Source organism: Ambystoma mexicanum, chromosome 4q (genome assembly GCF_040938575.1).
Source record: "Ambystoma mexicanum isolate Mex_15411 chromosome 4q, UKY_AmexF1_1, whole genome shotgun sequence".
NCBI lineage: Eukaryota > Metazoa > Chordata > Amphibia > Caudata > Ambystomatidae > Ambystoma > Ambystoma mexicanum.
The window spans coordinates 325,284,479-325,302,915 of NC_090928.1; the positions used below are offsets into that span (position 1 = coordinate 325,284,479).

The 18,437-nt window shown below is 51.4% G+C and overlaps 1 protein-coding gene across 5 annotated transcripts in view; it reads left to right on the forward strand.

Moving 5' to 3' along the window:
* BIRC6 (baculoviral IAP repeat containing 6) overlaps positions 1-18,437 on the forward strand; it is a 3,097,233-nt gene that overhangs the window by 2,463,370 nt on the left and 615,426 nt on the right. For all 5 annotated transcript variants that reach the window (XR_011268132.1, XM_069607902.1, XM_069607904.1 and 2 more), the window contains one exon: positions 11,598-11,741. Coding sequence is in view for 4 of the 5 variants with exons in the window: in XM_069607902.1 (XP_069464003.1) it covers positions 11,598-11,741 (144 nt within the window). In the remaining variant the exon portion in view is untranslated. The remainder of the gene's footprint in view (positions 1-11,597; positions 11,742-18,437) is intronic.

Sequence of the window (18,437 nt, forward strand, 5' to 3'; positions counted from 1 at the left end):
CCTTAATGTGCCAACACTCCTGGAGGTCCTAGACAACTTTGTGCGGGTGTCGGGGATCGTCTTTAGCACAGAGAAGTCATGCATAGTCCCACAGGCGAGGCTGGCTGGTAACAAAGAAGACCTTCTGAATGTAGGAATCCAGTGTAAACCACACGTTCAGGTACCTAGGGGTTAACATCTGGCACACACCTGAGCAGATGCATAGGGCTAACACTCTGGTGGCAGTGCAGAGGCTCAGGAAGTCGTCAAAGTTCTGGTCCAAATTGCCACTATATGTAATGGGTAGGGTTGCAGTGATTAAAATGATTAAAATGTCCACAATGTACACTCTCATCCCGGCCTCCTTTTTTCGACTACTTGAAAAATTACTGTGGGGCATCACTAGACACAGACTTTCCCTGAGCACACTAACGCTGCCATACAAAGCGGGCGGGGTCCAACTGCCAGACTTGGAAAAGTACTTTTTGGCGGCTCAGCTAAGTCACGTTGCCAAATGGCTTGCGGATGAGGCTACCTCGGAAACTAGACTGCTGAGACGACTAGTGGCACCGGTCCACTTGAAGGAAGAGTTATGGGTCCCGTTGGGATGCTTGGGGGAAACCCTGATGATCGTAAAACTGGGCAGGAAAGTTTGGGACAGGGCACTGAAACTGGCAGGAGGTATCACCCCTACTCCCCAGAAATCCGGATTGCAGCCGGGGTCTGCATGAAAAAAGTAGATATGGCTCCGATAAGGAAATGGGAAGGACACGGCATCTATCCCTGGGGGGGAGACACATGAAGATGGGGTCTTCAGAGATTTTGAGTCCATGGGGGAGAAAGAAGGTCAACCTCAGGGCCAATTCCTATGGTATAGGAGGGTCAGGAAAGTGGCTAATGTGAAATGGAAAGAGTGGCCAGACGAGCCTGACGCAGACCCACTGCTAACACTGCTATATAATCTGGGGGGATGGGTGGAAACCAGTGGAAACCAGTGTCCAGGCTCTATGCTCAACTGGCAGACAGACTCAACCCTAAAAGTGACAGACAAAAGCAGAGGTGGGAGGCGGACTTGGTGATCAGCATAACAGAAAAGGAATGGGAGAGAATCCTGCTATACCCCTGTGAAGTGTCAAACGCCCGATTTAAACTAATCCAACTACATGTCCTGTATAGGACATACATGACACCAGACAGAATAGCAAAATTCAGCAAAAGCACAAACCCACTGTGTCTTTGGTGCAACTCAGAGGGGGCCGGAATGTTGCACATGTTTTGGGGGTACCCGTAGATACAGAATTTCTGGTCCAAGATGGAACAAACCTGTAGAAAGACAGGGATGGTGAGATACGATTGGTCCCGAAAGAGTGTCTCCCGGGGGCCTAACCCAAGAGTAAGCAAAGTAAGAAATATTGTGTAACTCATGGACATGGTGCGCGTGCTGGCCAAAAGAGCCATTGCAATGGTGTGGAAAACTTCGAGGGGCCCACAGTTTGCCAAGTGGCATAGGGAATTGGAGCACTGGACAGGGGCAGAAACCAGGAGTAGCCAAAGCAGGAGGAGAGGCAAGGCCTGCTTATGAGGACTAGAAGGCCTTAATCTGGGACATGTTTCCACCCATCGGACGATAAACCCCCGTGAGAGGCCTCTGTTCACTGAAAGAGCGGCTGATCTCTGCCAGTGTCTGAACCCCCGCATCGGGGCAATCTGACCTGCCAGGCCTGCTCACTATAACTCCCAGGGGGATCCTGGGTGCCTGGACTGCTCCGAGGATGGGGCTGGGAGCCCCTATACAATTATTCTGCAAGTGAAGACTTTTTTTTGTTGAATAAATTAATGTTAATCTCAATTTTTCTTAAGTGCATGTTGATCAATGCCGTTAAGTGAGTACTGAATTGGTAATGTACAATATAAATGCCAATAAAAACATTTAAAAATAAATAACGATACCCTGTTTCTCCAAGATTATTTCTTTTAACCATACTCTGATTCCCCCTCCCCACACATTCTTTCCACAGTATACTTTCAGAAGGGAAGTTCTGGTGTTGGGTATGTCCCGTCTTGACCAAAAAAGAAGGGCCCACCCCTTTAAGAAAAGGGACGATCTCCTCAAAGTGCTTATGAACCTGCATCTTGGAGCGTGCCTATCAGGAAGACTAACACCAAATAGTGGAACGTTTCTTGCTATGTATGAATCATCACTTTTAATACAGCGCACAAATGAGCAGTTACAGCAGCATTTATGCGAGGCGTTCCACTTCAGGAGATTAGTAGAGTGGTAACTTGCACATGACTAGACATGTAGTATTGTCTGGATTCTGATGCCAGAGAAGGGACTGGGTTTTGAAAATCAGTGATTAAGCATTGTTTTGGTTAGCATACATTCTTTGTTTTGTGCATCTCTGGTCACTTTGTACAAATTTGATAGTGTGTTGCTGAGGAAACTGTATTGTTAACTAGAAACGTTTATTTACCTTGGAATATTGTTGGTTCAAATTAATATTTTGTTTCTCCTACAACCTCTTTACAACCATATTCCCCTCACTTGCCTGGGAGTGTTCTACTACATTTGTGGCTGGAAGTAAACCAGGAACAGTTGAGCTTGACCTAGCACCATCATGGGCACTGTGTAGCCTATGTATATCCTTGGGCACTGTTATGAGCAATGGGGCGCTGTTCCCTTTAAGGGAAAGCGAAACTAGAGACTGGGAGGAGGGAGGAGTGGGGTGGGGGAGGAAATGCATGAAAAAAAGGCAGTTAAGTTTAGGGGAATAAAGAGGAAAGACGTAATACCAGAGTCTGTGTGGTCTTGCATGAATGGGCCCTGCTGGAACGCAACAACTGGCGACAAGCAGACGGCCCACGCCATCGTCCCAGTGAGGAGGGGACACAGCCTGTTGGAGAATGCTGGCCTGAGACGACAGTGGAATACGGAGGAGGAGTTCCATGTAAGGCTTGCCATGGGTAGGTAGTTAGCTGTTGCAGGTTGCGGAGGGGGTGAAGACCCAGGAGCTGCTATAGTGAGAACAGTGAGGAGGATTTAGGACGCAGGCTGCCAGAAAGAGACCGACGGCAGAGGAGCCGATCGTGAGGAAGCAGCGATGTGTCGGACCTGCAGGAAGGAGCAGTACATCGCACTACCAATTACGGAGGAGTCCCAGGGAGGCGGAGACAGCGGTAAGACGCTGCTTAAAGTAACGCTGCCTGACCAGGAAGTGCATAAATCCACTAGAAAGCGAGGACTGGTAATTAATAACAGCAACACAAAAACGGCACACAAGTCCACTAGAAAACGAGGATTGGCTCACTATAAACTCGCTGCACGTGCAGAATATCAACATCTACCCACTAGTAAGTGAGGATCACGTGCAGAATATCAGCATCTACCCACTAGAAAGCGAGGATCACACATCAAAACGACAAAGGGGGACCCACTATACATCTAGAAAGCCACTTGAAAGCGAGGAGCATAGCAGCCCAGGCGCAAGCTGCAATGACTTCAAAAGGGGCACTGTTAGGCAGAATCCTGTACAGTGCCCTTAGGGACCACTACACACAATTAAGACTACGGGTGGCAATACAAGTTTTACCTTTTGGTACAAGCCTGTACTACTATGTCAGAGTGGTAGCAGTGGCAGAGCAGCCAGGCTTATCTCAAGAGTATATGAGCAGTAGCAGAGATTACACAAAGGGACCACAATTACTGTGACTCAAGCAAACACTGACTCAAGGTTTCAGGTAGAAAAATAGAAGTACATTTATTTTTAAAACCATTCATTATAAACACAACACTTCTATTAAACTCAAATAAAAACCACACGTTAAATACACTACAACTAACCAATCCACTTTGTATAGTAAGTCTCAAGGTCAGTACCCTGTGTTTGAATGAACCAGTGTTAAGAACAAAACACGTTACCGCGAATACAATTGCGATCACTTTTTGACAGTTTGGTCTACTAAATAAACGCGTATCCGTGACATGAAATGCTACCGGGGCAAAACACACTTGGCACCTTAGATACCCAGAGGGAGTTGGAGGCAAAAATGACAGGCAATATTTCGGTTAGGCAGGCAGAATCACGAAACACACAGAGACAGGAGTTCAAAAGTCAAAAGGGTCGGAGCCAGGGTCGAAAGACACGGGGACCTGTTGCCGAAGATCAGACAGTCAGTTCACGATTCAACGTAGCCAAAAAGTACTTCGATATTGTCAATGTTCGGAAGCAAAGGTTATAAGAAGGAGGGAAGACAAGGGCAAGCCTTGGAAATGAAGAAAAGGGGTTCACCCATTTTCCTCAAGTAGAACACAGAACCTTGTTCCAATGGTACAGCTGGTGTCCTGGCAGTTGTTCCTGTTGGTTTCCCACAGACCCACGATTCCTGGAGCTTCATTGTGAAGGACGACGTCTGAAGGGGGTCTGCACCACACAGGGATGAAGCCGGCAGCAGCGACGAAGGATATAAGGTGTGCTCCTTAAAAACAGGAGAGGCTCTTCAGATTGCTATCCGGACCACTACAGCAGCGTGCAGCGATTTCGACCAAGGAAGAGGTTCCTCTGGCTGTAGAAGATCTGCTGGTTGTCCCCACCAAGCTCAAGGGAAGACGACTCCGGACTGGATCTTCTCTAAGTCATTGAAGGGAAGATAGCTCAGTACTGCAGCAGGGCTTCAACGGGACGGGGTAGTTGCAGCAGCCGTCGTTATCTCCACTTCTCTTCGGTTCCTTGTAGTTCCATTGGCGACTGACTTCTAGCCCACGAGACCTGCCCTTTATGCGAAAAAAAAAAAAAACCCATTCACACAGCCTGGCTGTCAATCACCCAGCAGGGGGGTTGTCCAGCCCGGACAACTACCCTGGCCAATCATGACAAAGTGCGACTTGGGTTTCCTAGGATACCCTGTGCAGGGGGTGACTACACCCCTCCCTCACATTCAGCCCCCTAGACACCCAGGCGCCTTGAGGTGGGCTTCTGAGCAGAAGCCCGCCAAAAACAAAGACAGTGAACAAAGAAGGCAAACCTAGTTTTCCGCGCAAAGTAAAACACAAGAAAGACTTTAACAAAAAGAAATGGCGAATAAACCCAACCGGAGCCAAAAGAAAGACGATTTGGTCAAGCGGGTTTATGTTTGAGGCTAATATAATAGCCAAGAACAGTACCACTTTTATCTAATATAATCGCGGTAGAAAAGTTAGGGTAGATTCCACTGCCATCAGCCAAGTGTAAATGTTAAAAGAGCGAAACAATGCTCTAGGACTTACAGATACAAAGGGATACGATTTAACCCTTTCCAGTACTGCATGGAAGATGGGGTGTACTGGATCTGTGGTAGATTGACTAAGTAAAGTTAATGGTAACTTTACCCTTTTCTGGGGGACGGTAGTCGCCTCAGAAATGGAGTCGAGGGAAGTCTCAAAGCCACGGCACTGAAGGTGCTGTGACACACACAAAAAGAAGGGGGCTACTGAAGTGGTGTACTTCAGAGTCCACAATCACAAAAACAGGTAGAAACACATAGCAAAACACAGGTAAGAGTGGAGGAAAAGCTCTCACTCTTACCAAGTGGAGACAAATAAACTCCAGAAGCCCAGCAGAGCTGCTGGGGGACTCACTAGGTGAGGGAAATTAGCCATAAATGAGACTTCTCCCTAACAGGCACCCACACTGCCTCCTAAAACACCAGGACGCCACACACCCATGTCAAGTGGCCCAGAAAACCCAGCCTGTAAAGTGACACGGCCACCACAGCCACACATGCGCAGATAAAGCAGGCACAGCTACCAGCACCTGCGACAGGCAAGGCAAGAATGTCACAAGCAGCAGCCAGAGCAGTGGATGGTGCTGCACCCCCCCCCCCCGTGGCAGGAGTTACCCCCACCAACCCAGTGTCATTTCTACACCGCCCCAACCCCTTCACGCTGGAGCCACAAGAAAATCTGGGTCAGAGATGGCAGGACTGGATGGACGAGTTCAAGGAATTTATGAGGGCGGTGGGAAATCGAGACGCACCCAACAAACTGGACAGCTTTACTAACCTGGTAGGGAAAGAAATCGAAAGCATCAAGACCATCCCTGCTCAAGAAAAATCGACCTACCCACTCATCACTGCCATCAACAGACGCCTACTGGTCCTGCCCAATAGAGAATACGAACGATATACATTCAACCAGTGCACTCAGGAACCCCATGAGACAATTGAACAGGTCATACTACATGTTCAAGGGAAGATAACGTATTGTGACTTTGCGAACTTTAATGATGACAAAGCCATTCGTTTACAAGTGATCGAAGGGTGTTTATCATCCCATTTCGGGAAGCACCTGTTGAAGAAACCTCTCCCACTATAGGAGATTGCCGAACTGGCAAGGGTCTATGAACGAGTCGACGCACAAGCTGCCAACATCGAAAACCCAAAGAAGATGGACACAGTCGCTGCCATGAGCAATAACCCACAAGGGCAGAAACGCTCTCTTGGCACATCATCCCGCCAGGATACCTGGAACACTGCATGCCGGACCCAACCCGAGAGACGATGCTATCACTGCAGGTTCGAATTCCCTCACAAAGGACAATACCCCGCAATTGGCCAAATGTGCATGAAGTGTGGCCAGGAAAACCATTTCCAGGGCATTTGCGCGAGAAAGAACCCCACTACTGCCCGCGTGCAGATGGCCACCACAGTCGAATCCCTCCAGGGGATATGGCCCGATGAGGCAACCCAACCCACGGCCGTACTTGGAGAGGGACTATGTCAGGAACAGTTTCAACAGAAGTACAGCATACACAACACATCCCGGATTCTTTCGGGCTGTGGAGACCCTACAAGTCAACACGTTGAGTGGAGCACACAACAGTCCGGAGCATCCCTACCATATACAACCTGACTATGGAGAACCACAAAGACGGGAATTTGCCACGGGAGACCCATACGAGAACCCACCCATTGAAGAACCACAGAGCACAGAACTGTACCAAGAATATGACCGGTACATCAGAGAATATGTCGGGCTCATTTACAACACATCCGACGACAGTACGGCACCAAGAGTGACAGTACCCATGGGAGAACTTAACACACCATTCCTTATCGATACAGGAGCCACCGTTAAGGTGATGAACGAGAAAACATGAGACGTTGACAGGCACATATCCCCTACACCAATCTCAAGCATGCATCTTCCAGTGGGGAGCGACCCTGCCGCTGAAATCCAAAGGACAATTCCTGTGCGAACTAGTGCACAGAGGACGACTAGTCCCAGTCACCATTCATAGCCCAGTGACCGGGAGGTGCCTTCTCAGTTACAAAACGGCCACTGCTTTACAACTCATCGACATCCAGCATGATCAATCTGAGACGATCCAAGGCTTCCCACCACATGCCCACTCCATAGGTACCCTGTCCCAGAAGGCGCTGGACATGGATGAACTGAAAACAATATTCCCCAACCTGTTCAAGGGCGTAGGCATGTTGAAAGATTCAGTCATCAGACTTTACATCGATCTTTCGTTACGTCCCATACCCACCAACCCAGGAGGATAGGATTCCACCTACAAGCCAAGGTGACATGTGAGCTACAGTTATTACTGGACAATGACATCATCGAAAGAGTGGAAGGAACCACTCCCGGGGTATCCCCCTTGGTGCTAGTCCCCAAGTCGTATTGAAGCCTCCTTCTTTGCGTCGACATGAGGATTCCCAACACCGCTATCCAAAGAGAGTGACATCCGGGGCCAAACATCGAGGATATACTGGTAAGGCTTAACCAGGCCACCCGATTCTCAAAACTGGATTTGAACCAAGGCTATCACCAGCTGGTCATCGACCCTGAATCAAGACCCATAACAACTTTCACGACGCACAAAGGCCTGTTCCGCTACAAACGGCTGAACCTCGGAATGTCTTCAGCAGCCGAGATATTCCAGGAGACAATATGCAGGTTGATGGCGCCAGTCACCAATGCTTTCAACTAAAGTGACGATATCTTGGTCTTTGGAGCCACTCAAGACCACCACGATGAGGCACTGCAGCGGTATGCAACATCCTTCAAGAAGCCGGCCTCACTCTTAATGGCCCGAAGTGCACCATTAACAAGCACAGCCTGTGCTTCTTCGGACATATCTTCTCTGACCAAGTTATCAGGGCAAACCCTGACAACATCAGTGCCATTGTCAACCTGGAATCCCCAAAGAACGTGCCCGAGCTGTGATAGTTCCTTGGAATGGTGGGATACTGTGCCCGATATATTGCCCACGACGCGATGCTCACCAGCCCACTGAGACAACTTCTCAAGAAGGATCTCCTTCTACTTGGGACGAACAATGCCAGGACACCTTCTCCACGATAAAACAGGAACTGGCGAACAATCGCCAACTGGCATATTTCAACCCGCAATGGGACACGGAAATTACAGTGGACGCCAGCGCCGTTGGGCTGGGTGCCATTCTAGCCCAGACCAACCCTCAGCAAAATACTGAGACACACACAGTGGCATATGCCAGCGGAGTGCTAACCTCCATCAAGCAGGCCTATTCCCAGGCAGAACATGAGAACCTAGCTGCAGTCTGGCTATGCAAGAAGTTTCACCACTTCATCATTGGGAGAACATTCGTACTCATAACGGACCGCCAAGCACTCCTGTCCCTATTCGGGAATCCCGAAATCCAAATGCTGCCACACATTGAACGTTGGGGTATCCGCCTCCAGGAGTATAACTACACCATTGTCCATAAGCCTGGGGGGAGGCCAACCCCGCAGACTACTTGTCGAGACACCCTGACAGTGTCCCAGACACCAACATGCTGCTCGAGGCGGAAGCATACATCGCCTACCTATCCTTGAACGCCCTGCCCCCAGCCATCACGAAGGAGCAGTTTGCGGAACAGTGTAGGACCGACCCCACCATACGAGTGGCCATCCAACTCGCGAACATCAACAGGTGGGGACATGTGACCAGGGAACACTTTGACACAGGGGAAGTGGAAAGGAGAGACTTGCAGAGAATGGCAATGGTACAGAGAGAACTGGCCACAAAGGAGCAGGGGACACTCCTGTGAGGAAACCGGCTAGTGGCTCCCAAAAGCCTCAGGAAAGCCCTAATAATAATTGCGTATGAAGGACACAGGGGTATAGCTAATACCAAGAAAATCCTACGCACCCAGGTCTGGTTCCCACACATGGACACCATAGTGGAGGACATATTGAAGCATTGCACGCCATGTCAGGTGACAGCAGCGAGTGCACCCCCATGCCTGCTCAAACTAGTTCCACTACCAGATGGACCCTTGCAAAGGGTGGCACTAGACTTCTACGGGCCACTGGAAGAGGGAGGCCATCTCCTGGTGGCGATCGATGAATACTCCCGATTCCCCTTGGAGAAGCACGTCCACGGCATTCCACCAGGTGATGGCTGTGGTGGATGAACTATTCAGCGAATGGGGTGTCCTCAATGTTGTGAAGGCAGACAATGGTCCACCTTTCAAGGGAAGAGTTCGGGAGGTTTGCAGCACACCTAGGGTTCCACCACCAAAAGATCACCCCCCTGTGGTCCCAAGCCAACGGCATGGTGGAACGATTCATGGCAACCGTAAAGAGTACATGCCAGAAAGCTGCTGCCGACCAGGCCTCAATGCCCCAAGCCATCTCCCAGATGCTGAGGAGTTACCGAATTACACCTCATGAGCCAACCAGCCGGACCCCAGCAGAGCTCATGATGAAGTACAAGCCACGAACAAGGCTACCACAGCTGGAGGACTACACTCTGGCCGAAGATGCTGAAATTAGGAAACGAGAGGCTGAGAAGAGGAGAAAGGCCAAAGAATGGACTTATCAGAATCGGAAAGCCAGAGTGCCTGCAATCCCAATAGGCTAGGTTGTACTACTCAGACAGACGCAGCAACGGAAAACAGACCCCAGATAGACCGAGCCACTTGGTCACTGAAGTAAAAGGGCCGATGATCACGGCCTCGGGAGATCATGGGGAGAAGACAAGAAATGCCTCGTTCTTCCGCAAGCTGTTCCAAGAAGACCACGAAGGAGATATGCCTGTGGCGGAAGAGGACGCAGAGGAAGAAGAACCTAAGGCGGAGCCGCCAGAGGACCCTCTGCCAAAGGCACCTGATGAGGATGCAGATGACACGCACGACCGCCCACGGCAGACCATGCGTAAACCTCCTCGCCTCATCGAACAGATGTAGGCCACGGACCTCCGTGATAAGAAAGGGGGGGTTGTTATGAGCAGCGGGGTGCTGTACCCTTTAGGGGGAAGCGAAACTAGAGACAGGGTGGAGGGAGGAGTGGGCAGGGGGAGGCAGTTAAGTTTAGGGGAATAAAGCGGAAAGACGTAATACTGGAGTCTGTGTGTTCTTGTATGAATGGGCCCTGCTGGAACGCAACAGGCACTTTGTTGCTCGACAACTGCTAGGCACTCTGGGATGACGGTGGCATACCCACAAGGACCTAGCCGGGTGAGCAACGTATGCTAAAGAAGCACAATTTAAAGAAGAAACAAAGTATCCATCACAACCAATATCACCCTAAGGTAGGTTAGTTCACATATTTACCCTTGGTGCCTTCCCTCTATCTGCCTATGGTGCACTTGGTTACTGGATTGTATAGATGGGCTTCGTCTTAGATAACCATGTGTGTTTAAATGTAGCTGCTGTTTACTTGTGCAGCATCCTGCCAACATGTTCATCTGAAAGACCTGCATTTGTTTATTATATGAATGGTTGAACATTTATGATTTTCATCTGTTACAGAATGTAGTTACTGTGTTGGCACTACAGGCTTTTAGGCTAATTTTCAGAATTTTTATATCTGGTAATAATTTGTTTTTGCAACTGTTCAACTGTGCCTACCATTCACGTTTGGATACCAGTTTTTCACCTGGTCTGGTAGGGGGGGTGCAAGCAAGGTGGATTTCAAGAAGCTTTTCTCATTATTGTCTAATAATGCTTAATCTAGCACTGATGAATGCTTTCGTCTGTTGTCCCTCTAACTGATGGCTGGCATAAATAGCCATTTTCTCAATTCAGGAATGTTCTAGCCCAGTTAACCCTGCCCTAAACCTGAACATAACTCACACATTTTGCAATCAATAACATCTGCCTTTGGTGCCTACTGAATATATGGTGTGCTGTGGAAACCTCCCAAACTCTGTATACGTTCTGAAAGCCTAGGAAAATAGTGTGCATGTTATTAGAAGGAAGATACTGGGCCTAATGGTTTGGCATGCATTCGCATTCTCATTCAGACATTTCATCACTGTGTGTTCACATCCTTCGATGCTGTCTTTAGGATTAATGAGCTAGAGCTGTATTTGTGAGTCACTATTTATTTTTCAATATTCTTGTGATACATACCTATCTTACTGTCGCTTTGCTTTTCTCTCTTTATATTTAATATGTCCCATTATCTGCTGTTTCAAAACCTTTTGAATGTAATTCTGTATAGTAACAAAAGCATAATGAATATATTTATTTTGTGGAAGATGATTTTTAGATCTTTAATAATGTTCCTATGATGTTTAGTTTTGTAATCTGTAAAGTGAGTGATTGTGGGAAAGTGTTTAACATAGAAATGTGTTGCTATAAAATTATTTGTTCTGTCTTTTTCAGGTGCTTTGCGAACTATTCCAGTCTGCTCCGCAACGAGGGAGCTTACAAGCATCTGGAAATATTTCTGGGTTCATAAGAAGGCTATTCCTGCAGCTAATGCTTGAAGATGAAAAAGTGACCATGTTCCTTCAGTCACCCTGTCCAGTAGGTTAATTTACTTGATATTTTATTTTAGAGGGAAGAACAAAACACTAGATATGCGTATTGGAGGGGACACAATCACTTTTAATTCTCAAGTGAACCACACATATAATTTATAAGTTACAAAACAAGTATGTCATTAACTAAAGACATTCTACTTGGCAGTGTAAAATAACTGGTGTACCTAAGGGTTAAACTAGGATCATATGAGTGTTCCCCTTTCATCTTTTCTCCCTCTCTCAGGGTGTTTGACCTTAGTTTGGCTAGTCTAAGGCAGAGTCCTTCTGCTGGTTCAGTGGCTCTAGTCAGCACCTGTTAGACTGGGATTTACGATCTAGTAAGACAGCTGCTTCATGCCCTTTGCTATGCCAGCTAAAACCTAAAGAAGAAAACTGTAATTCTCCAGCATGGGGTCTGGCATGGATTCACATGCTCATGAATATTCCCCGTCGTCAGGCTGGGAATCCTCGGTAAAGAAATATCAGTATCAGTTTCGTTTCTGATCTGTCTTTCGTAGTAGTAACCAATCACTGATCTCTGCGTCATACTGACCACAGCCAATGACTGCCCTCTACCTAAGCCCCGCCTCTGGCGGCCATCTTCAGATTTTTACTGCACGTTCAAGTGTTGGGAGTCCTCGTGCTTAGCTCTCGAGCTTTTACTGCGTGTTTCGCGCTTTTTCAGTTGAATTTTCACATTTTTTCGGTTAATCGAGCCTCAAGCTCCACCGTTTCTACTCCCGTTAACGGCTTTACGGGATTTTCCTACGCCCCTCAAGGGTGAAGATTTTGTCGAATCAACTTCTTGTAGGATTCCAGAAGATTTGCGGCCTACTTCGAGATGGCCCAGGACGAGAGTTCGTCACCCGGACCCAAGCTGTTTCGCAGCTGCCTGGATGCGGGCTGCAGAATGTGTTCAAGGAAGACGAACATTCGCGATGCCTCTACTGTCTTCATGGGGGCAAGACTCATGTAGAGAAGGACTGCTAGTTCTGCAAGAACTTGTCGGAGCGGACCATGAGGGACCGTCAATCCCGTCTCGCCAGCTGGTTGGAGAAGGGCTCAACGGGTGAGAAGAAGAAGAAAGGGTCCGAGCGGGCTTCTAAGTCCGCTGGCTCCGGGAGCGCCAAAAGGTCGGGCTCTTCGGCCGCCAGGCAGGGCGCGCCTTCCCCGGCACCGTCAACCACGAGCCAGCGCTCCGGTTCGGGAGAAGCCCCGTCAGATATCGGAAGAGGGGGAGCGAGGCGTTGCCCCTCCCCCTAAGGAGAAGGCCCGGGACACACCAAAGGTGGTGAAGGCCCCTACCCAGCAGGCAAAGGCCTCTATCGAGGCGATCGCGGCGACTCTGGCCAAGCCGGCAGAGACCCCGCCAGCGGAGACTGCCTCCGGGACTAGAGTTTACCTGCCACCAAGGAGCGAATCCTCTTTTCAGCCCATCGTCATGGCCACCATGATGGAAGAAGCGAGGGGGGGCACGGTAGCCTCCTCGAGCTCGGAGTCCTCCTCGTAGGAGGAACTGACCGAGGCCGTGAGGAATCTCAAAGTCCAATTCGAGAAGGTTCGATCCCGTAAGGAAGATCCTCGGGAGATAACCGAGGAAGACGACGATGGCGAGGAAGAGCCCCCGTAAGGCCTACAGTTCCCTCCTCATCCTCCCACGAGTCGGGAGATGACGGTGCGATGGGCTCGACGACGGGTTCTGAGGGCGACGACGACGGAACGGGTCTCCCGTCGCACGGGCTTCGCCGCCCGACGAGATTGGCTCATTCCACGCCATGATCGCCAGGGTGTCCGAATTGTTCCAGCTCTGCCCGGAGGAGCAGAAAAAGGAAGGTTTCCTCTATCAGCGCCAGGAGGCCAAGAGGAAGACTGTCATCGTGGTGCCTCTAATCGATGACCTCTGGGAGGAGGGACTGTCGGTTCTCAAGAACCCCTCCATGGCACCAGCCAAACGGGACCGGTACGAGATGAAGTACCGGGTCCCCGAAACCGCTCCCCTGTGCCTCAGGGCCCAGCCAACGCCAGACTCGGTCGTCTCGGCGGCGGCGAAGAAGAAAGCGGCGGGGTCAGGAGCCTCGACGTCTAATTCCCCGCCGGTCGGCGAGGGAAAGAAGTTGGACGCCATGGGGCGGCGGGTCATTTCGTCGGCAGCGACGACGATCAAAGCGGCCAACGCCCTGGCGATCGTGGCCCGTTACGACCGGGAGCTCTGGTTTAAGCTGGCCCCCATATTGGACTTCCTACCAGACAAGAGGTCCGAGGCCCTGGAAATACTTCAGGAAGGCGAGGTGGCGTCGGACCAGGCCATAACGGTGGCAACCGATATTGCCGATACCGGGTTCTGCCAGCTAGGCAACGGTGTTTGCCTACGACGACGGGGTTGGCTCCGGGCGACCGACTTCCGTCAGGACGTCCAGACCAGGGTGTTGGACATGCCGTTCGACGGCAGCAACTTGTTCGGGAAGGCGGTGGACGAATCCCTCCAAGCCATGAAAGCGGACACGGAGACGGCCCGCACCCTAGGAGCCCTTCAGCAACGACGGCCCTTTCAGAGCTCCGGAGGCAGACGGGGTGCCTCCAAGGGATCCAGCGGTGGCTCGTCCTACCGCCATGCGGCACGCTCCTCGTCTCAGGAGGCCTACAGGGGTCGCGGCAAGCAGGGAGCGCCTCGTCGGCAAGGTGGCCAGGGCGGCAAGGCCACCACCTCCAAGCAGGACTGAACCGGCCGTGGTCTCGGGCCCCCACCAAAGAACCCCGGTGGGAGTCCGGATGACAAAGTTCGTCGGCGTGTGGAAGTCCATCTCCACCGACCGTTGGGTGCTGGACACCCTGGCAAGAGGACACCCTATCAAATTCCTGAAGAAGTGCCCTCACGTTCCACCTGTGGCCAGGAAGGAAAGTCACGTCCCGCAACTGCTGTTGGAAGTATGGGCGATGCTCAGGAAAGGCGCCATCGAGCTTGTCCCGAAGAGACTCCGGGGCTCCGGGGTGTACTCAAGGTACTTCCTCGTCAGGAAGAAGACGGGCGGCTGGCGCCCCATCCTGGACCTTCGTTGTTTGAACAAATACATCAGGTCACAAAAGTTCAGGATGGTCACCCTCCAGCACGTACTGGGACAGCTGGAGGAAGGCGACTTTCTATCGTCGTTGGACCTGGAGGATGCATACTTCCACGTTCCCATCCTCAAAAGTCACCGAAAGTTCCTCAGGTTCGTCGTCCAGGGACGCCACTACCAATTCAGAGCACTGCCGTTTGGATTGAAGTCGGCCCCCAGGGTCTTTACCAAGTGCCTAGCACCTGTGGCGGCGCGGCTGCGCCTGCAGGGGATTCACGTCTACCCCTACCTGGACGACTGGCTCATCCGCTCAAGGACGAGGGAACTCGCCGTCGAACACACTGCGAGGACCGTCCAGCTACTCACAGACCTGGGATTCGCCATAAATTACCCAAAGTCCCACCTGGTGCCGTCGCAGGTGGCCCTGTTTCTGGTAGCGAAGCTCGATACAGTGAGGCGCCTGGCGGCACCGTTGGAAGAACGGACGAAGACCATTCTAGGCAAAGTGCAGCGCCTGCTAGCCACGGACGTGGCCAGGGTGAGGTCCATCAAGTCCCTCCTGGGGATGATGTCCTCTTGCATCTACCTGGTGCGCCTCTGCAGAGTACGGATGCGCCCTCTTGAAGAATTTCTCGACGCCCGTTGGATGCAGGCGAAGGGCACCTTCGAAGACCGGGGCCCCCTCAACGTGGTGTTCCGGTGGGCGATTCAGTGGTGGGGCTTTCGAGCGCACCTCACGGCGGGCAAGGACTTTCAGACGCCGGCGTACCAGGAGACGGTGACGACGGACGCCTCCCTGGAAGGTTGGGGCGCCCACACCGGAGATCTCCACGCAAGAGGCCTCTGGCTCCCGGAGGAGAGGCTCCTGCACATCAACGTCCTGGAACTCCGAGCCGTGTTCTGGGCTCTCAAATTGTTCCTCCCGTCGCTCAAGGGCAAGGTGGTGCGGATCTTCACGGACAACACCACGACAATGTTTTACATACGGAAGCAGGGAGGCAACAGATCCCCAGCCCTATCCAAGGAGGCACAGGATCTGTGGCACTGGGCGGTCGCCCAGGGGATGTTCCTGGTTCCCTTCCACCTGGCAGGAGAAAGAAACACCATCGCCGACTCGCTCAGCAGGGAGCTGCGCGCGTGTCACGAGTGGGAACTGCGCCAGGATCAGGTGGATCAACTCTTCCGACGATGGGGCAAACCCCAAATCGACCTGTTTGCAACAGCGACAAACTCGAAGTGCAAGAGGTTCGCCAGCAGGTTTCCCCAGCCGAGAAGCATGGGCAATGCGTTCTCGTTCCCCTGGGACGGCCTATACCTGTATGCGTTCCCTCCGTTGCCGTTGCTGCTTCGACTCATCAACCAGCTCAAGAGGTCCCGGTGCAGGATGATTCTCGTTGCACCGGCGTGGCCGAGGCAGATCTGGTTCCCGGACCTTCTGGACTTGTCAGCGTCCCCTCCCATCAAGCTGTCGGCGGACGCGGACCTTCTCTCCAGAGAAGGAGGCGCCATCTTCCACCACGACCCGGCGTCACTGAACCTGCAGGCTTGGCTCCTGCAGCACTAGAGTTTGGAGGCTACGATATACCGGCCGATTGCAGAGAGGTTCTTGCAAAGGCCAGGGCGTCCTCGACTCTCAAAAGCTACGGTCATAAGTGGAAGAGGTTCTCTATCTGGTGCCGAGCACAGAAGATCAACCCCCTAAGGATTAAGGCCCCTCAAGTGCTGCCATACCTGCTATCGCTGGCAAAGGCTGGGCTAGCCCATGCCTCCATTAAGATTCATCTGGCGGCGATCTCCAGATATACCAGAACCACAGGACGGACGTCCCTGTGGTCCCATCGACTGGTGAAAGAGTTTATGAAAGGACTGTTCCGGTCGTTCCCGCCAGTGAAGGCCCCGGCGTGGAAACTTTACGTGGTGCTGACCAGGCTCATGGGGCCCCCATTCGAGCAGATGCACTCTGCACCGATGAAGTTTGTGTCGTGGAAGACTGCATTCCTGGTGGCCATTACCTCCGCACGACGAGTGGGAGAGATCCAGGCCCTGTCCTGCAAAGCACCGTACTTGACTTTCCATGCCTCGAGGGTGGTGCTTAGGATGCACCCCTCCTTTATGCCCAAGGTGCCGTCGGACTTCCATCTTAAAGAGCCCTTGGTGTTACCTGTTTTCTTCCCGTCTCCTTCGTCGCCGGCCGAGAGGACTTTGCACTCGCTGGATGTGGCTAGAGCGCTGAAGTTCTACGTGGACCGCACAAAGAGTTTTCGGAGGACATCACAGCTATTCGTGAACTTTGGACCAGTGAATCAAGGGAAGGCTCTCTCGAAGTCTTCTATTTCCAGATGGCTCTCCGGCTGCATCATGCACTGCCACTGGTTGGCTAACCGACCGCTGCCAGGCCGTCCGAGAGCCCATTCGACCAGTGCGATCGCTGCTACTACGGCGTTCTTATCTGGTGTGCCCCTGCTGGACATCTGCAGGGCTGCTACGTGGAGGTCGACGCACACCTTCACGAGATTCTACTGCGTCGATCGGGATTCCAGGGAGGAGTCCAGGGTCGGCCAAGCAGTGCTGCGCAACTTGTTCGCTTAAGGTGAGCCTGGTGAGGAGGTAAGAGATGCTTAATGATGAGTTTTTTGTATTGCTTAATGTTGAGCCTTTTGCCACCCCCCGTGGTTGTGCATGTGTGTACTGCTATTTACTCTTATATTCATGAGCATGTGAATCCATGCCAGACCCCATGCTGGAGAAGGAACAAGTTACTTACCTGTAACTGTTGTTCTCCAACATGGGTCTGGCATGGATTCACATGCGAACCCTCCCGCCTACCCCTCTGCGGCTCTTCACTTGGTCATACTGCCACTTCACGTGCTACCAAATCTGAAGATGGCTGCCAGAGGCGGGGCTTAGGTAGAGGGCAGTCATTGGCTGTGGTCAGTATGACGCAGAGATCAGTGATTGGTTACTACTACGAAAGACAGATCAGAAACGAAACTGATACTGATTTTTCTTTACCGAGGATTCCCAGCCTGACGGGGAATATTCATGAGCATGTGAATCCATGCCAGACCCATGCTGGAGAACAACAGTTACAGGTAAGTAACTTGTTCCTACTCATACGTCCTGTCCCCTTTCCTCCATCCTTGTGGGCATCCCTCAACATGGGGACGGTACCGGAACCTTTGGCAGCGAAAAATAAAGCTTCCACTTTAAATTTAGTGTAGTGCGCGACTCCGGGTATGAGAACACTCCCACACCCCCCACCGACTGAGGCCCTCTGACATCTCACCTTAGTCCCTTTTTCTGCACGGACGTGTCGGACCTGGCATCTAGGCGCAGAGTCTTTTTTTTTAACTTTCCTCTTTCTCCTTGTTTTGTGTTTCACTCTTCTTCACCTCCCTTCAGTGCCTCACCTCCCCCGGGGCAGGTCAGCTGCAGGAAGATTTACGAGATATGCATCCACTCGTTCTCGGCCTTGGACCACCATGCACTCTATCTTCAGTGCCTGGGGCCCGAAAACTGCTGGGATGCGTGCAAGGTTTGCAGGGCTCTGTCACCGGGCATTGAAGAATCGGTTGTCACGTTGGAGGGAGATCTTCCACATTTCTCCTCCAGGTCACCTTAAAGACTTTGTCTCCAGGACCTCA